This window comes from Eubalaena glacialis, chromosome 4 (genome assembly GCF_028564815.1).
Source record: "Eubalaena glacialis isolate mEubGla1 chromosome 4, mEubGla1.1.hap2.+ XY, whole genome shotgun sequence".
Taxonomy (NCBI): domain Eukaryota; kingdom Metazoa; phylum Chordata; class Mammalia; order Artiodactyla; family Balaenidae; genus Eubalaena; species Eubalaena glacialis.
The window spans coordinates 78,166,352-78,185,764 of record NC_083719.1 but is presented as its reverse complement, the minus strand read 5'-3'; the positions used below and the strand labels follow the sequence as shown (position 1 = coordinate 78,185,764).

The 19,413-nt window shown below is 38.4% G+C and overlaps 1 protein-coding gene across 1 annotated transcript in view; it reads left to right on the top strand.

The window, feature by feature from the left end:
- Positions 1–10,773, top strand: part of PCSK1 (proprotein convertase subtilisin/kexin type 1) — a 39,477-nt gene extending 28,704 nt beyond the window's left edge. Inside the window, exons 10-14 of the mRNA XM_061188008.1 lie at positions 2,218–2,451; positions 5,330–5,487; positions 6,881–7,014; positions 8,566–8,727; positions 10,396–10,773. Coding sequence (XP_061043991.1) covers positions 2,218–2,451; positions 5,330–5,487; positions 6,881–7,014; positions 8,566–8,727; positions 10,396–10,773 — 1,066 coding nt within the window. The remainder of the gene's footprint in view (positions 1–2,217; positions 2,452–5,329; positions 5,488–6,880; positions 7,015–8,565; positions 8,728–10,395) is intronic.
- Positions 10,774–19,413: the final 8,640 nt, after the last annotated feature.

Below are 19,413 nucleotides of genomic sequence, written 5' to 3'. Positions count from 1 at the left end.
CAGAGAAAACACTGACTCTCCCTATTCCATTTTCCCCCATGGAAAGGTGCACCAGGTGATGGTCAGGTGAAAACATGGACATGGGGGTTGTCTCACTGTTGAGGAAGCCCCATCAGAAGGCTCTGGTAGTTTTATGGACTCTGGGGTGGGGTGGGGTGAGGGGGAAGGCTCAGAGTGGAGAAGTACTGGGTACTGAGTCAGAGTGGGGAGAAGTATCTTCAAGGTTCCTTCTCCTCCCCCCATTAGGAGGCCTTGGCTGAGGTGCCTGAAGAAGAGCTTTGCCCAAGGCCTCAGATAAGGAGACCTAGGAATGAAGGCGCAGGGCCTAGGAATGTAAATATGGGAAGAGCTTGATGGGGGAGGAAGGCCTGAGTCCTTGACTACAGCTCCCTTCAGAGATGGTGATGCACGGGCTGTGCACTCAGGTTGGTGTGGAGAGAGGACAGCTTCCCCCTGAGGCCCACCAGATAGAGCCTTTGCAGTGCTTATGATGAGGACGAGGCTTTTAGCCAGCAACCGACTCCTCAGTGTTTAGGAATGTGTATTGCCTCTTGCTTGTCACCAGGGGATTGTTAAACCAGTCCATTATGGGCTCTGGGGAGAAGATAGCAAGTTGAGCCAGATTCCCCTGATGGTTGTTTCACAACCTAGTGGTAAGATAGAAACCTTGAAGACTCAACACTTAGGCATTTATTATTTAATAAATAATGCTTGATTGGCTTGATAGAAACAATGCAGGTCTCAAAGCTAAGGAAAAGCTTGAGATCATGAAAGACTCTAATGACTAATAGCAGTAAGTTTTAAAATTGTATTTAAGGCTAGTTAACACTTAGACACATTCAATCATCCAACCAACCGATATTTACCCAGCATATATACCCTGTGCCTGGCATTCTTCTGAGTGCTTGGTATACATCAGAGAACAAGATGGATAAAAATCTCAGCCCTTCTCCCAGCTGATTCTAGCAGGGGAGACAGACATTAATAATACACAAAGCAAATGAGTTGCTCAGTATGTTAGAAGATGATAAGCACTATAAAAGAAAAATAAAGTGTAGCAAGATAAGAGAGCTCAGGAGTATTTGGGGAGAATTGAAATCTTAAATAGGGTGATCAGGGAAGGTTTCATATTCATTATAACAGACCTGACAATCCCATGCATCTCTGATTTATCTTTATATTGCTGCTAAATTAATTTTGCCAAGACTCCTCATTATACCATTTCCTTGCTCAAAAATCCTCGATGGCTCCCCCTTGCCCAAACGATAAAGTATAAGCTCCTTTTCCTGGCATTCAAGGTCCTCACCATCTGGCTCAGTACTCCTGCTCACCTCTTCCTTGCTCCAGTAAACCAGACTATTCACTGTACTGTGGCCACATCCTATCCTTCCCCCGTCAGAGGTTTTGACCCATTGCCTCATCCCCTGTTCTCTCTCTTTCCACTTTTTGACATTCTACCCATCCTTTAAAGATCAACTCAAATATTTCCTCCTAGAAAAGCCTTCCTAGATCTTTCCATCCCAAAAGAATTCTTTCTCTTCAAAGTTCTACAATACATTATGCTATGAATACAGCATTCAACAGATATATTATAGTTATTGAAAGACTTAGTTTCTTTACTTGATTGTACACTTCTTAAAAACATGAACTACCTCCTTGAATATCCCCACACTATTCAGCATGGTGCCTTGTAAGAATGATCTCAAGTAGCTAAGAGCTTCTTGACACTTTTGCTATATAAAGAAAAGAGATAAAAAATATTTAAGAGTAGGTAGCCAGCCCATGTCTAGATCTGAGTCTTCCTAAGAAGGAAGTCAAAAGCTCAACTGGGGGTTCATAATGCTGAAAATACTAAGGCTGTTAATGAACAGCAGAAGATTGGAGGGCACAAAGGAAGTGCTGTCATTTTTAATTTTTGCTCCAGTTAAATGTAAGTACATAGGAATCAGGGGCCAAGTTCTACCTTTCTACAATGCTGAAAACCAATTTTACTCATGCTAAGATCTTAACTTATGCGGTATGAGGAGAAGTTTTCAAGACTGTATTTTTAATTAGGAATGAAAGACATACCAATAGTGATACACACAAAAATTATATAAGTACAGTTGCAGAAGATACCTCATCATCTCTGGATGGAGATGATTGTTTTTAGCACTTGCTTTTGCAAGGAAACTTCTTTTTGTCCCTGAAAGATTCTTTGGGTCACTTCCTCTCCAGTCCAAATCTCACCTGGCGAGATATGCAGCACTTGGTTGTCTGGACCTCTGAGTATGACCCACTGGCCAATAACCCTGGTTGGAAAAAGAATGGAGCAGGCTTGATGGTGAATAGTCGATTTGGATTCGGGTTGCTAAATGCCAAAGCTCTGGTGGATTTAGCTGATCCCAGGACCTGGAGCAGTGTGCCTGAGAAGAAGGAGTGTGTTGTAAAAGACAATGACTTTGAGCCCAGGTAAGTGTCTCCAGGAATTTTAAACAAATGGGTGCCCATGGCACTATTTGAGTATAATGTTTGTCACTCTGCCTAATTTTTCTCACCTACCCTTCTGAAGTAGATGGAGATGGCATTTGTCAGTGTCTCCTGTGTGTCCATAAGGAATCACAGAGATCAAAGATTTGCAAATCATGTTACCATATTTGTATTTTCCTCTCATAGCCTACCAACCAGATAGCAGTAAGTTAATGTGCACCATTGTTTTATATATCACTAAGAAAAATCATTGCCAATTAAACTATTACCAACCATCAGTTTTTTAATATTCATTCCAAATTCAAAGATGTTAAAATGTTTTTTTTAATGCATCTGAGAATTGATGAAATGCAGTACTTGCCAACCAGTGTTACCCCAAACCTACTTCCAAAAGAACCTCGCTTCATGCCACAGTGCTTTGTGATTCATGACTTTCCTTCCGTGAAGGATCTTTTATCATATGGCTTTCAATTAGACTACACCTCTCCCACTAAGTCTAGCTACGGAAGCAGAATCTGGTATCAAGGCAACTGCAGTTACACTGAAGACCCACTCACACAAAATACCCAAGGGTGGGAGGCTTGGAGGGCCTGCATTAGGGAGAGAAAATCATTTCTTAAGAGGGTATATTTCAGTATTGGACCACTTTTTGATGGGTATAAGGCAAATCTGCTTGAACTCAATGCCACGGCAAATAGCATTGTATTTAAGTATCTGTGTCTTCCTTAACATTTGTTTTCCTTTTTTCCCTTTTTATTTGTGTTAAGAACTCTTAACATGAGATCTACTCTCTTAAATTTTAAGTGTACAATACATAATTGTTAACTATAGGTACAATGTGTAGCTGATCTCTAGAACTTATTTATCTTGCTTAACTTAAACTTTATGCCCAGTGATTAGGAACTCTCCATTCCCCCCACAAGCCTCAGGCAACCAATGTTCCACTCTTTGATTCTATGAATTTTAGATACCTCATATAAGTAGAATCATGCAATATTTATCTACCTGTTATTCACTCAGCACAATGTCCTCAAGTTGTACCCATATTGTCACATAAAGCAGAATTTCCTTCTTTTTTAAAGCTAATATTCCATTGTATGTATGGAATATTACATATTCTTTATCCATTCATCTGTTGATGAATATCTAGGCTGTTTCCACATCTTGGCTATTGTGAATAATACTACAATGAACATGGGAGTGCTAATATCTCTTTGAGATCCTGATTTCAATTCTTTTGATAAATATCCAGAAGTGAGACTGCTGGATCATATGGCAGTTTTATTTTTTTTAGGAAACTTCATACTGTTTTCCATAGTGGCTGCACCATTTTGCACTCCCACCAATTGTGCAAGGGCTCCAATTTCTCCACATACTCACCAACATTTGTCTTTTTTTTTTCAGTAAGTCATCTGACTCTTGACAGGTGTTTTGATTTGGGTTTTGATTTGCATTTCCCTGATGATTAATGATGGTAAACTTTTTTTTTTTCCACATACCTGTTGGTCATTTGTATGTCCTCTTTGGAGAAATGTTGATTCACGTCCTTAGCTCATTTTTGAATCAGGTTGTTGGTTTTTTTGCTATTGAGTTGTAGAAGTTCTTATATATTTTAGAGATTAACCCTTTATCAGATATTGTCTACCATTCTGAAGGTTGCCATTTCAGTTTGATTGTTTCCTTTGCTGTGCAGAGGCTTTTTAGTTTGATGTAGTCCTACTCGTTTATTTTGTGTGTGTGTGCTGCCTGTGCTTTTAATGTCATATCCATTAAATCAATGCCAAGACCAATGTCATGAAGCTTTTTCCCTATGTTTTCTTCTAGGAGTTTTACAGTTTTAGGTCTAATGGGTGGGTTTATTTCTGGGATCTCTATTCTGTTCTATTGGCTTGTATTTCTGTCTTTATGCCAGTACTATACTTTTTTTCTTTTGAAGTATAGTTGATGTACAATATTATATAAGTTACAGATGTAAAATATAGTGATTTACAATTTTTAAAGTTTATACTCCATTTATAATTATTATAAAATATTGGTTATATTCCCTGTGTTGTACAATATACCCTTATAGCTTATTTTATACCTAAGAGTTTATACCTCTTAATCCCCTACCCCTGTATTGCCCCTCCACTTCCCTCTCCACACTGGTAATCACTAGTTTGTTCTCTATATCTGTGAGTCTGTTTCCTTTTTGTTATATTTACTAGTTTGTTGCGTATTTTAGATTCCACATATAAGTGATATCATACAGTATTTGTCTTTCTCTGACTTATTTCACTTAGCATAGTACTCACCAAGTCCAGCCATGTTGTTGCAAATGGCAAAATTTCATTTTTTTTTTTATGGCTGGTTAGTATTCCATCGTATGTGTGTGTGTGTATCACATCGTCTTTATCCATTTATCTGTTGATGGACACTTAAGCTGCTTCCATATCTTGGCAATTGTAAATAACGGTGCTATGAACACTGGGGTGCATGTATCTTTTCGAATTAGTGCTTTTCTTTTTTTTTCTTCAGTACCATACTGTTTTGATTGCTGTAGCTTTGTATTATATTTTGAAATTAGGAAGTGTGATTCCTCCAGCTTTGATCTTCTTTCTTGGGGTTGATTTGGCTATGTATAGTTTTTTGTGGTTCCATATAAATTGTAGAATTTTTTTTTCTATTTCCAGAAAAACCTTATCATTTTCTTGTGCATTAACATTACTTTATACCTAATCCTGAATTGGGTTCTACTCATAATAGAGAGAGACAACAAGCCTAGCTGAGTATCTCCTTAAGAGTGTTGTGTACATATTTCCATAAAATGCAAGGCAGAAGAGATACACTTTGTTCAGTGATGATTCTTTAATGTATTTAGAGCCCTGAAAGCTAATGGAGAAGTTATCATAGAAATTCCAACAAGAGCTTGTGAAGGACAAGAAAATGCTATCAAGTCACTGGAACATGTGCAATTTGAAGCAACAATTGAATATTCCCGCAGAGGAGACCTTCATGTCACCCTCACTTCTGCTGCTGGTAAATTTCAAAAAAAAAAAAAAAAAAGAAATTCAATTTCTTCTAAATTATGTGTTTAAATTTTTCAGTATAAATTAAATGATTTCAAATCAATGATTGATTTTTGTTTATATATAGACCTAAGTCTTCCCATAGATACTTTCAGGTCTTAAAAAATATGTTTGTTTGGTTTTTTTTTTTTTGCATCAGAACTCTGCTCTGCTCATTCAAACTGATCCTTAGATAAGCAAAGAATGAGGCCTATTCAAATAATACCAATTAATAAACCCTTCTGAGTTATGCATTTTCAAACTGTGCTCATTATCCCAGGTCACTGATCTATCATTCATTTCTCTCAGGTAACACACTAGTGAAAGTTACTCTAATAATTAAGCTGACAGATACATCAGTCTCATCCAAGGAATTAAGTGGAAAAACTGAGAATTCTGATCCATGAAAGAGAGTTGAGGAGACTAACAAATTTTCCACAATTATATGATTAAGGCATATGATATGATATATGGACATTTGTCCTTTCCTGAAAGGTTACTAAGTCAGAAAAGATCATAGATGGTAAAGAGCTTGTGAAACATAAACCACGATCCAACCAGGTGAAGCTGTCCTAATCCTTTTTCATGTTTTAGTAGGATTCAACTGACTAAATTTAATTCCCATAAGTGATGTATGAGAAAGATGAACTATCTCTATAATGTCCTTCCAGGATATGAACTTCCTAGAGGTTTGGAGTAAGTTCTGTTAATTCTGGAATTATGCTTCCTTAATACCTTGGAATTGGCCTGAAATATTGGCAGAATGCTTTTTCATTAATGGCCCTATAGTTCATTTGGCACTTTCTCTTAAAAATATTATTTATTGATCTATAGAGTACTTGGATTTGAAAATTTAGAGTAATTACTCTTAATAGTAAACTACTCTTACTAGTAGCTTTTATATGACAAGAGATTAAATTATATATGGCTTTATTTTATTATGTCTATGCTACATTATAGACTCAGGCACCTATTAAATTTTCAAAAATTCCTCTTAAATTTCAAAATGATAGTTCCATTAATATGTATGTTAGGTCTTTGATGCTCTTCTTTAAGGTAGTTCATAAACATAGTTCTCTGAGTTCTCCTTATTCAGATAAACCTTACTCAATATATTCATCCATTATTTATTTTTCTACAATATTTATTGACAACTTATTATATGTCAGGCAATGCACTAAGTACTGTGAATAAAAACATTTTTTATTTCCTGAGAATGTCTCCATCCTGGTATTATACTCAAAGGGAAAATTAAGAGGGCTAGTTTTTCCCTGCTTCCATTTTCAGTTATCAAATGCTAAAGTGTGTCCTACTATCAGATCTGTTAGGACACTTGTTAATTTGTGATTCTTGCATGAAAACAGGAACCAGCACCGTACTGTTGGCTGAAAGAGAGCGGGATACATCTCCTAATGGCTTTAAGAATTGGGACTTCATGTCTGTTCACACATGGGGAGAGAATCCCATAGGCACTTGGACTTTGGGAATTACAGACATTGTAAGTATGAATGAAAGGATACAGAACCACAAGCTCACTTTTAAATATTCTGAAGCACTTCTAAAGTTAGTGCATAAGCAAGGACCCAAAGGAAATTTGATCACTCCTTATAGAAGTAAGGAGAAAGTTTAGTGTTTCAAGCTTTGCCCACTTGGCTATATAGAAAATAAATTTTAAAAAATCAGGCACCAGCCATATAAGAAGGAAGAAAAGATATTTTGATACACAATGTGACAGACTGTGGGGCAAATCCAAATATACCCATGTCAGAACACAGCCAGCCACATGACCTACTCAGCCACCAGAATCAGCTGTATTCACAACCATAGTTAAATGCTACACCAACTTTGCTATGACACTCTGCTGGGGTCATATGACAGAACTCTTACCAATATTTACTGCAGTGGCTATTTAAAAGTAGCTTACTTGTTAGATAACATATCTTATTTAATATGACTTCTTTTGTTTTGTTTCAGTTATGAAACAAAAGCATTTCTCAGTTTTCTTTCTGTTTGCTAACACTCTGATTTTCATCTATAATTGTAACACACAGTCCCAAAAATAAAGTGTCTGAGCAAAAAGCCAAATACAGTTGAATTATTTATTTTTATATCATTTCTCCAGCATTTTCTATAGGTGAGCGTATAAATGAATGGTTTTTCGGGTCCAAGTTATGCTGAGATAGCAGTGTTATAAGTAGCAGTAGCACCAGATTCAATGTCTAGATAACTTTTTAAAAATAAATGATTTTAAATTACTGGAGATGTTAATTAAATTAATAAAAATTCTACAGTCATTGTTACTTTTTTTTCTCTGAGAATAGCTTTCACCTAAAGACTGCTAAAATTGTGATTTAGCAATGGAAGTTGTAAAAATTTCTGCTCCATAGGGAGAACAAGAAAACATTCTTAGTTTATGGTCCTGTTCCTGACCTTGGCCTCCATTCTTTAACTCAGTTTCACCATAAGGAAACTAAGAAAATCTGTTTACCAAGATGGGACTATTTTATACCAAGTCTGCAAAATCTGACTCTACAATTTTAAATTTTTTTTTAAGATATTTTAGATTTTTTTAAAAGATATTTTAGATTTCAGCATTATTTTTAACATAATTGTTGAGCCTGTGAAAATTATTACTCTTCCCATAAATATACAGTTCTTAAGGACTGCTTAATGCTGAAGGCTATTTAGATTACTCTGCAGACATTTTTTTTTTCCAATGGAATGTTTCTACAAGTTGATAATTGATAAATATAATTCTCATTATATAAGATACAGTCAACTTTTCAAGGACACACCCAATATAGAAAAGAAGGTTCACGTAGAGAGTTCTCCTTTTTTAATTGAAGGCAATTAATCAGTTTTTAAATCTTTGAACCTGTCAACTATCTATTTTCATAGCAAGAGTGAGTCCAGTGATTTATGTCTTTGTACCCAGAGCTCTACACATGAAATGCACAGAATTTTAAAATTAAACTATAAAATTTAGCTATTTTGAAGGAGTTTATATTGCTCAGAACATACACTAAAATTATGTATGCTTATTCATTAGTCTGGAAGAATGCAAAATGAAGGAAGAATTGTGAACTGGAAGCTAATTCTGCATGGGACCTCTTCTCAACCAGAACACATGAAACAGCCCCGAGTGTACACGTCCTACAACACCGTTCAGAATGACCGAAGAGGGGTGGAGAAGATGGTGGATTCGGGGGAGGTCTGTGTGGCTCTGTTCTTACTGGCATGTTCTTTTGTGAACTGTAGTAGACAACGTAGTGGGTGAAGCTGCCCCTAACTTTTAGGCAGGAAGTGAATCAAACATGGGTTGGGAGGAAAGGGAGTAGGAGTAAACTGTTTATTTTCCACAGGAAATTGTTTCACTCATTTATTCTTTTATCCAAAAGTTAGAAATTAAAATTAATGAATTCAAAATTATTCAGTTCTCTAACATGAATTTTCTCCACTTATAACAATATCAAATTTTAAAGAGAGCTGTCTTTTTGTATGATCACATATAGCTAACATTTGTATTGCACCTAGTTTGTAAGCATTTTTCACATTGTCTCATTTAACTTATAATCCTTGTAACCTAGAGAGGATAGACCTCAATATGTCCATTTTACAGAAAGAAGACCAAGGCTCAAGTGACCAAATCATGCAGGCTTCTCTTTACTAATTCCTTAACTGACACTTCTTGGCAACTCCAAGGGGAGCTATAGAATCAGTTTCTCTCAGAAAATTGCCAAGGAAAGCTAAAGTCAGTCAGTTACATTCCTAGGTCTCAGCCTACTGAGGCTGCTGGCTTCTCCCTTATCAGATGGTGGGCAGAAAGCACATTTTCTTTATCTCTGTATCCCCCAGGCCTCTAGCGCAGTGCCTCAGATGTAGTAGGTAGGTTATCAGAATTTCCAGAATGTCCTTCCCTGAATAGGCCTGGCTCTGTGATGGGTGTTTGGAAGGTACAAAGACATTATTTATTCAAGAAATTTATAAACTAGCTGTGAGAAGGCCTCAGCTCATATTATGGCCCCATTTATATTCTGCAGAATAGCTTTCCTCTGGGACTCCACCTTGGAGGCCCCCTCTTCCCAGTTCTGGAGGCAGGTGGACCTTGTGGGTATTTCTTCCTCCAAGATTCCTTAAAGGGTATTAACAGGACCCTTTGGCTGTTAAAATATTGAAATGCTTCCACAACAGTTGACAAAGAGCCGCTTCTCTGATTTCTCCAGTTCCCCCCTTCCCCGCCCACCACCCCAGTCTCTTCCCAGGTCCCTTCTGACAACTCAGAGGCTGAAAGGGCAGCTCCTGACAGAGCCAGAGGCCTCTAGAAAGCTGTTCCCACACGACAGCACTGTTGGCGCCTCTGTACGAGTTATTACCTATTTTATTATCAGCTCCTTCCCAAAACATGGGTGGGAGGAAAGGGAGTGGGAGTGGTAAACTGCTTCTTTTTCATAGGATGAAACCCTACTATCTTTTAAAATTTATTTTTTCATCCAGAATTCAGACATTAAAATTAATGAATTCAATATTGTTAAATTCCCTAACATGAATTCTACTACAGCAGGCTGACAAGTGAAGGAGACCGATAGGTATGAGCGCTTACATACATCATCTCGTTCAGTCTTCAAAACCACCAGAAATGGAGGGATTCTAATTGCCATTTTACAGGAGAAGTTCACGGAGATTAAAAAGGTGCCAAAGGTGCCTCAGTAAATGAGAAAATGAGGATTGAACTCCGAGTTAGTGTGAATCCAAGCCTTGTACTCTCTCGGCTCCCCAGACTGCCTCTCGAGGGGCAGGCAGTGGGCGTGTGCTGCAGCTGCCTTGCCTGCTCCTAAATAATGAGCCTTCTCCCCTTTGCCGGTGGCTTTCTGTGTTTCAGGAGCAGCCCACACAAGAGAACCTGAATGAGAACCCTCTGGCATCCAAAAGCCCCAGCAGCAGCAGTGTGGGGGGCAGAAGGGATGAGCTGGCAGAGGGAGCCCCTTCTGAGGCCATGCTACAACTCCTACAAAGCGCTTTCAGCAAAAACTCACCCCCAAAGCAATCACCAAAGAAGTCTCCAAGTGCAAAGCTCAACATCCCTTACGAAAATTTCTATGAAGCCCTGGAAAGGCTGAACAAACCTTCCCAGCTTAAAGACTCTGAGGATAGTCTGTATAATGACTACGTTGATGTTTTCTATAACACGAAACCTTACAAGCACAGGGATGACCGGCTGCTGCAAGCTCTGGTGGACATTCTGAGGAAGGAAAATTAAAATGAGTGGTGGTCCTAAGTTGGAAATAGTCATGCTTCCTCCTTCCCATTAGATATTGCCTGTGTCTGAAGTGGTTGTTTTGTCATTGATTCTTCTGCTTGTAATATCCTTTGTGGTACTTTTTCTTTTTCTCCCCAACCTGGATAGTTGAAAGCTATGAGCTCAAGCAGTAAATCCAACTTCCTGAACTGATTATAGCTCTTTCAAAACACATCTTCCCTGCCTGCACAAGTCAAATCTTTTGTTCTTTCTGGAGCCACGGTTCACACGTGGTCCTCATACCACATGAGAATGCCTCCTCAGGCCTCCCATTTCATGTCTGAAAAGAAAAGGCATAACCTGGGCAACAGGTAATTTGAAAAAGTAATCTGCAAAAAATGAGAGGAAGGAAGACTATTCTTAACAGCTTGTCCTCTGTCTTTGCCATGTGATGATTCAAATTGTAATGCTAAAGAAGGGTTTGGAAAGTCTCTAATGAAGGAGTTCACAATCAGACTCACACCCTGGGTCTTCCTACTCCAAAGTACTGCTCGTTCAGGAAGTGGCCATTAGATCATTCTGGGGAAAGGCTGGGTTATTTAGATCCAGAAACGGGCCTCAAACCCTGCATTTTCTGGTTTGAGCAGTTTTAGAGCATTTTTCTTTGCTTGGTGTGCCATGGAGAGGCCTCCATGGATCTAAAGGTGACTGTGGCTCATGCTGTGAGCTCTGGTCTTCCTCTCTTCCTCATTACCTTCTCCTTTCTCAGCCACAAACTAAATACTGAGAGAGCTACTGATACCACTTTCTTAGAACAAACTTATACTTGGGACTTGGCAAATTCCTAATCATAATTTTTTTAATAGTCATAATAGGAAACCACTCATAACATGGAAAACCAATAACAGGAAAATATTCATAATAAGGAGAGCCAATGGGAGGTTTCATTTGTTTTTTAAATTATGTTCATTAGAGCAGATTTTTCTGGATCTTTGAAACTGAGTGTTCATTCCTTGACACTAAAGGCCCTTCTCCAGTCTTATAGGTGATAGTATCCAAATTCTCACCAAATTGTTTCCAAGCTTCAACTCAGAGGACACAAGCTGGCGGCCCAAAGGCTAGATTTTGTTTGGCATGTTAAATGTTTTAAATATGTGAGTGATTATTGAAAATATGAGATTTCACATAAAACCTAATTCTCAGACCCATCTTCCCTCATCGCAACAGTTGGTTGGAGCTGAGTAGCAGCTGCCCAGCTAGACTTGAACACATGCCCCCATGATACCCTGTTCCGTGCTGCTTATCACGGGCACCTTATTGGTCAGCATTCAATAGGCATTTGATTTTACCCTTTCCTGCACTAATGAACATGTACAAAGTGTAAATGCATTAGGAAAAAAATATCCCCAACTTCTTTCAGGTAGGACCTGTATAATAATCAATAATTATAAGAATCTGTCATGATCTAATTTATAGGCCAAAAAAAAAAAAAATGGTATTTGAGACCCCTGAAAGTACCTCTGAAATCTTGTTTGACTTATATGTTTAATCTCACCTTACCCAGATGCTCATTTATACTAATTCATTAACTGCCAATCCCCTCACTTCCCACTCCCTATATGCTCACACAGGTTCCAGTCACCTACAATACTGGCATTCTCCCACTGAGTTTGCTGTTTGCAATTCTTCCATGAAGTCTGAACTTCATAAGGCCACACATGCACTGGACCAGGAAGAGAACTACATTGAACTAGATCAGGAAAAGAACCCTAGAGTCTGTCACTTGCTTTAAAGTGTGTTTGGTAAGACAAACTTTCACCCCCAATTCTACCATTTGAATTTGTGCAGAATGAGGATACCCATGAGCAATACCCATGATGCATCTAGGATGCTCTCCTGAAAGAATTGCAGTATCACTCTGTCCTTGGAAGCATCACATGTTGTTTGATACATAGTGTTAGATAGAATTTTGAAAATTTCTGCACATCAAAAATATTAAATAAAGCTGAAAAGTACCAGAGAGTTATTAGATCAATTTTCAACTAAAAAAATAAAGCTAAGGCCCAGAGAGGCCAATAAACGGTAAAAAATGAAAACTCATCCTCTCCCCATTCCTAACCTAGTGCTAATTGTATGAAGCTTTCTTTTTCATTCTTCTGACAGTATCTTTTCCTGGTTAAAACCCCAACCAACCATTGGATTGTAGCCAAAGGTTCAATCAAGAGAAGCTTTAATGTTTAAATAAAGTCATGTTTGAATGTTTCCAACCTGGAACATATTGTTCAGACATAAAATATTTTTGTCAGTCTTTCTTAGTGCCTGTGTGGATTTTTGTGAAAATGTAGAAAAGGAAACTTATATAATATTTCCCTCAGAATTTTAAACTATATTTTCTTTACAGGTATTTATAATGCTTTACCAAATGCTTTTATCAAACAGAATTTTAAAAGGCATAATAAATTATATCAAAAACCAAAATTTTCCTGAGAATAAGAGAGTTTCATCCAATAAAATATTTTTGAAAGGCATGTTCCTCTGTCAGTGAAAAAAAAAGTGTAATATATATGTGTTGTGGTATTAAAAATGACATTTGTCTAATAGCCTAATACAATGTGTAGCTGAGTTTAACATGTATGGTCTTAGCATTTTTAAAGGAACTCCCACATTATATACTTGATGTATTAACTAGAATATGTACAATATGCTTATAAATCAAAAGAATAAATGGTTTCTCACAAAGTCAAAAAAAAAAAGCTTATGTTTCCAACAAAAACAGGACCTCCTTCTCTTACTTATTATATTTCCCAAATGAACTGTAAAAAGGAAAAGGTGAAGGTTTACATTAAGAAGTTAAACGGGCTTTCTTTCTTTTTTTATTAATTATTCTTCTTGTTTATTTTTTGGCTTCACCACAGGGCATATGGGATCTTAGTTCCCCGACCAGGGATTGAACCCAAGCCCCCTGCAGTGGAAGCATAGAGTCTCAACCACTAGACCACCAGGGAAGTCCCTAAATGGGCTTTCTTGAAGGTAATTTAAGAATCTGCTTAAATAGGTATATTTCATTTTCCTTTATAGCCCCGTCTTTCTCTGTGTGAGTTGTATGATTGAGCGTTAACTAAAGTATTGAGGCAAAAACAGAAAACAAAAAAACAAAAAACCCGAACTACAGGGACTGCATGTGAGAGAAGTCATTTGCAACAGTTCACTAATCATGACATTGTTTATAGGCCAGATTACAGCAACTAAGCATTAACTCCTTCCCAGAGGGCCCCTCATTAGAAGCCCACAATTCCTAACTCTGATCTCCTATTCTCAGGCCCATTTTTCTCTCCTGCTTCAAACCTTCAGTCCAGGAATTTCCACTCACCATTTCAGAATCTGACCTCTTCCTACTGGGGGGTGGGGGAGGGAGTGTTGGTTTTCCCCCAGACCCCATTCCTTCCCCCGAAGTTATAAATACTCAGTAAAACTAAAATAATTTTTCAAGAATTCCAGAGGATTGTTCAACTGGCTTTTGTCCTCCATATCCAGCCATCTTCAAAGTCTTCCCACTAGGAGGGTTGAAGACATATCTCTGTTTTCTTTTGAATGCCCATTTGGTAACTATTGGACTAACCATGTGCAGGTTGTGAGTACAAACACAAATACACACACATGACTCAAGGACAGACATTAATTCTTAAATATAAATTTAAACCCATAAGGAGGAAGAGTAATGTTTTCCTAACTGCCTCATAATTTTACAAGGCTATATAGCACTAATACACACGATGATGATTATTATTCACTCTACTCTTTCTGCCCCAGTGGACAGAGTGTACTTTCCTGGCCTATGGATGCTAAGCTTGATCTGCTTTGGTCAATGAAGTATTAGTGAACGTGGTGCAAATAAGGGCCCTAAATCTGCTTGCAGTTTGGCTTGGCGCTGACTTTTCAGTGCTTCAGTGCTATGAGAAGAGTACGTTCCTGGCAGCTATTGCCCCTTCAGCCTGTTTCCAGAACAGATGTATATGGAGCAGATCCACATTCTGGAACAAAACCCATCCATCTCACAGCATGAACCAGAGCTGTCCAGATGAGTACAGCCTAAATAAACTGAACTTGTCACCTTGGCAAGTTGAATTGAGAATAAATGCTTGTTGTAAGCAACTGAGTCCTCAGGTGGTTGATTACACAGCCTTACTATATCAACAAAACTAATAAAAGTTCCATTTGTTCATTCCACTACCAATACCATCCCTTTCAAATTGTGTCTTCTTGAGCCTAGAGTACAAAAAAAGAGCCAGTATTAAACCATACACCTTTTAATGCTGATCCAGTAGATAAACAAAGACCCTGCCCAAGCTTAGCTCCACCTGGAAGCAGAGCCTCAGATAATGAACAACTGCATACAGGTAGTCATTTAGGAGGTAATAGCCAAGAGCAAAAATGACTCTCACATAACTCTCAAGGAGCATGGAGTAACACTGATCAGCACAAGACTTCCCAAAGACTAGAATGGATGTTTCAGCTGACAATGGCATTGGTAGAAGGTAGCTCAGAGCAGACACCTATGCTCCCCTCTCTCCCCTGTCTCTACCCCATCCGATGCCTTCATGGTCCACCAGCCGCTCTCAGAAGCAACCCCAGGGTAAGGGAAGAAAACTTGATTGGCTGAGATCAAGTTGACACCACTTATTAGAAAGCCAACTTTCAACATAAACAAAGTTCTGTTACAAAAAAAAAATGAAGTAACTTTTGCTCACTTGGGTTTTGGCTTGCAATTTGTACATCTGTACAATTTGTGTTGCCTGTATATTGCTACATGTAGGTATTAGGTAAGCACTAATCTATCATCAATGTATGGACAAAGAGGTGACTATGGTCATTATGTGTCCACCATTCTCAGGCCATCTGCAAGGGAGGCAAAAACCACTTTCTATACGGGACCTCTATCATATGTGCTCCTTCCAGACAACTTGCCTGGAACTCCACAAAGGACTTTTCACTCTCATCCACACCCACATACCCTCCACCTCCACAGAAGCCCATATTGTAGGTATCTTCACTGAATATTTACCTGGGGAAGGGGCCACAGTCTCAAAAAGGGTCTTGTTCATAGGAGAAGGTAGGGGGAAACATTCTCAGGTCTGTTCCTGGAGGGCTGTCACGACTATTCCCTTCCATCATCAGTTCCTTTATCCCTGTCCCTAGTAGCCCTAACAGCAGATGATTTATAAATCTAGATGCTGCTTTGATGTGAGGAGAGTAGCCTCTATATCTGGTTCTGCCTTAAATCCTTTAGAGTTACTTCTTGTATCATCACTATTAAAGGGCAAGCAAAGTCTGAAAATGCAACAGCAACACAAAGTGGCTAAAGGTATAGGTTCTTGAGTCAGCCACAAGTGAATTTGAATTCTGGCTCTACCATGTCCCAGCTGTGTGCCCTTGAGAAGGTTACTTCACCTCTCTGGGTCTTGTTTCTTCATGTATGACAATGAAGTCTACTGCTCATAGGTTCACTGTTAGAATTAAATAAGATAATGGAGATAAATAATTTAGTATGGTTCTTGAACTAATAAATATTCAATAAATTTTAGTTTTTATAATTAGTGAGACTGTTACTCTTATTATTACTGTGGTGCTGTGAAAAGAAATTGGACATTAAAGCCAAATAGATTTGAATTTGCAGCTCTTACCTACAAATTCAAGAAAGGAGAAAAAATTAGAATCAATGAAGAAGATGGAAATACTGTAAATTATTACTGGCCAAGGTGATGTTGCCTTGGAAATTGTCATTCCAATGGGAACCTTCTTCTCTCAAGGCAATATTGGAAACCATTTAATTGTAGCCAATGAAGATTGGACTGCAATGAGAAGTGAGTGTCAAAGTGACAGTTAAAACTCAGACAGCAGTTACCCAAGGCCAAGGAAAGCCACAGGTGACATGTGAAGAGAAAGGAGATGAAGAAATAAAGAAATCATTTGCTACATTTTGTCTTATGTCCAATCACTTTTTCTGTGTGCAATGAGTCAGAGTTTTCAAATGCAAACATTTTATAAAGCATTGAGAAATGTTGATACTAACAACAATGAAAAACAATGAGTCCTTAACTATATCTGCAGCACGGTGCATTGTTTAGTTGAATTCTCACAAAAATTGTAAAAGAAATAGGAGATAGATAATATGAGTGTCCTTAATTTGTAGATTAGAGAATTGAGGCAGAGAGAGGTATTGTGGTTTGTTCAAGGTCACATAGATAACAAGTAGTAGAGTTGAGATTTTAACCTGGCAGTAATTCCAGACCCCAGGCTATGCCTTATATTAGCAAGACAAAAAGGTGACATAGATTCGAGAAAATATTTGTAGTATGGGAATCAAATGAATAGTATGTGTCTTAGTTCTTTTCTATTAGAATTAATAGAAATAGCTTTAAGTGAACATTTACTACATGATAAGCACATAGGTTTTATATTTTCACAATGATGAGATAATAATTCACAAGAATGGATGTACTATTTCTAATGCTTGCATTATGCTACAAGGGAAATGTTTTTACAGATATTGAAAATGAGATTCAGAGAGGTTAAGTCACTGACCCAAGGTCACACAGCTAAGCCAAAATTTTAAAACTGGTCTATCTGACCCCATCTTTTCACTATGCCATCCTGTTTGACTTTTCGGTTGTACTTCCAACTTTCAAACTGATGCCTTAATAGACAATCTTACGCTTCCAGAAACAACTAGATAGATTTTATACTGCTTCTTTACTTCAAATTTTCAAATCTCAATAAATTTAAAACTGGGAGAGGCAGTTGTCTTTATCAGTAATCACTCTATGACCTATCTTGAAATGAACCAAAGCTCTTCTCTTAAGAGAGCAACAGTCCAATCCAATAACTCAGGCATCCTTTGGATCAAGAATCAACTCCACATGAATTTATGTGTAGTCCAGCCCAAGGGCTGCCAAACCTTATTGAAAATGGATGTTATTAGTCTGGGCATGATCTCTAGGAGTTTTCTACTATGTTGGGCCATTTTATTTGCCCTTCCTGCCTTGATGCTGATGTATCTTTTTTCCCCAGAAGTGTATTCTTCAGCATATTAATCAGCGGCGTGTGTGTGTGTGTGTGTGTGTGTTAAAAAGGGATTCCCTGGTCATGTACAGTTGTGAAACAGTGAATGAAAAACTGAGTTTTTTGTATTCCCTTATTGTAGGAGTTCTCAGAAGTCCTCTCAATACAATGCTGTGCATTCTAACTCTTCAAGAGGCAGATGTACTTCTCCAGACAGAATCCCTTTTTCCCGGACCGTCTTCCAGGACCAGTGTTCTCTCAGCTCACTTGGGGAGACATGATCTTCCAGCAAGCTATCTCCAGTTAATCCCTTCCCAGCGTGATTCTGGGTTCTATCAGAGGTAAGGCTTACAATCACCACATGCCTGATTCTTTCTGAGACCGTACAGCTCATGCCTTCTCCTTGCCTCAGTACAAAGTGCTACAGCACCCGTCAGCTGACAGAAAACGCGTGCCAACTGTTATCAATGAGGAGATGAGTCAGAGCCCACCCACAGTGATCCCTGGGGAGAGCTGGAACTCATCTTCATGAGGGGAGACAAGTGAGATGTGAGAAAAAAGAGGGAACCTACCCAGTCACTCATGTCCATAATAGATAGAGTGGCCATCGTCCCAATTTGTTGAGTACAGCTCAGTTTATCTCTGTTGTCCAAGCATAAATTATTATTTCAAAAGTATCTTGTTGGACAATAACTGCATTTTGTTGCTAGAGCATGGGTGTGGGTTGCCTTCTTGGCTCACAGATGATAATGCACTTGCCTAAATTGTTTTCTGCCCACCACAATCAGAGAGTCTCAGAATTGGAAGGGATCGTCTATTTTTCTATCCAACCTCCTACACTTGAGAGAAATGCTGTGAAGGATTCTGGGGAAAGTGTTGCCCCTCAATAAAGAGAGATGCAGGAAAGGAAGCCCCTCCTCTTCCTCGTCCAGACCTCATTGTGTTCTGCATGCAATGTCTCTGGGCCTTTGCCAGCCATCTTTGGAACTTCGTTTATACAGGAAATCAATTTCTGGAGGAGCTCCGCAGTTCCATAAGCTTCAGGTCCCATAAAATCTGGACTGGCCTCCTGCTCATCTCCCTGATCTAAGTCAACAAGTCTATGAAGTCTATACCACAGATATCTTTCAAATCTACCCACTTTTCTCCATCTTCTACCCACTATCCTGGCCCACACTGCCATCTTCTTTCAACAGAGTTCTCCCTCATGTCCTTTCATACTGTGATTTTTCTGAATTGTATATCTTACCACATCACTCTCTTCTTTAAATCCTACTGGATTTAGGATAAGACCAAAATGCTTAACCTGGTTCTGAAGCTCTGAAAACTCTGGCCCTAACCTGTCTCTATAGCTTCATGCAACTTACTGCCTTACTTGCTCTCTGGGTGTAGCACACTGGCCTTCTTTCTTTTACTGCAATGCCCTGAGTTAGTCATGACTACGTGCTATTCTGCCAGAAATGCTCTTTCTCAATTTATTTTCTAGTTAATTCTTTTCTATTTGCCCTTCAGAGATTAATTTAAAAATTCCTTCCTTAAGATATGGGGATATAGGTATATACATATCTGATTCAATTTGTTATAAAGCAGAAACTAACACAC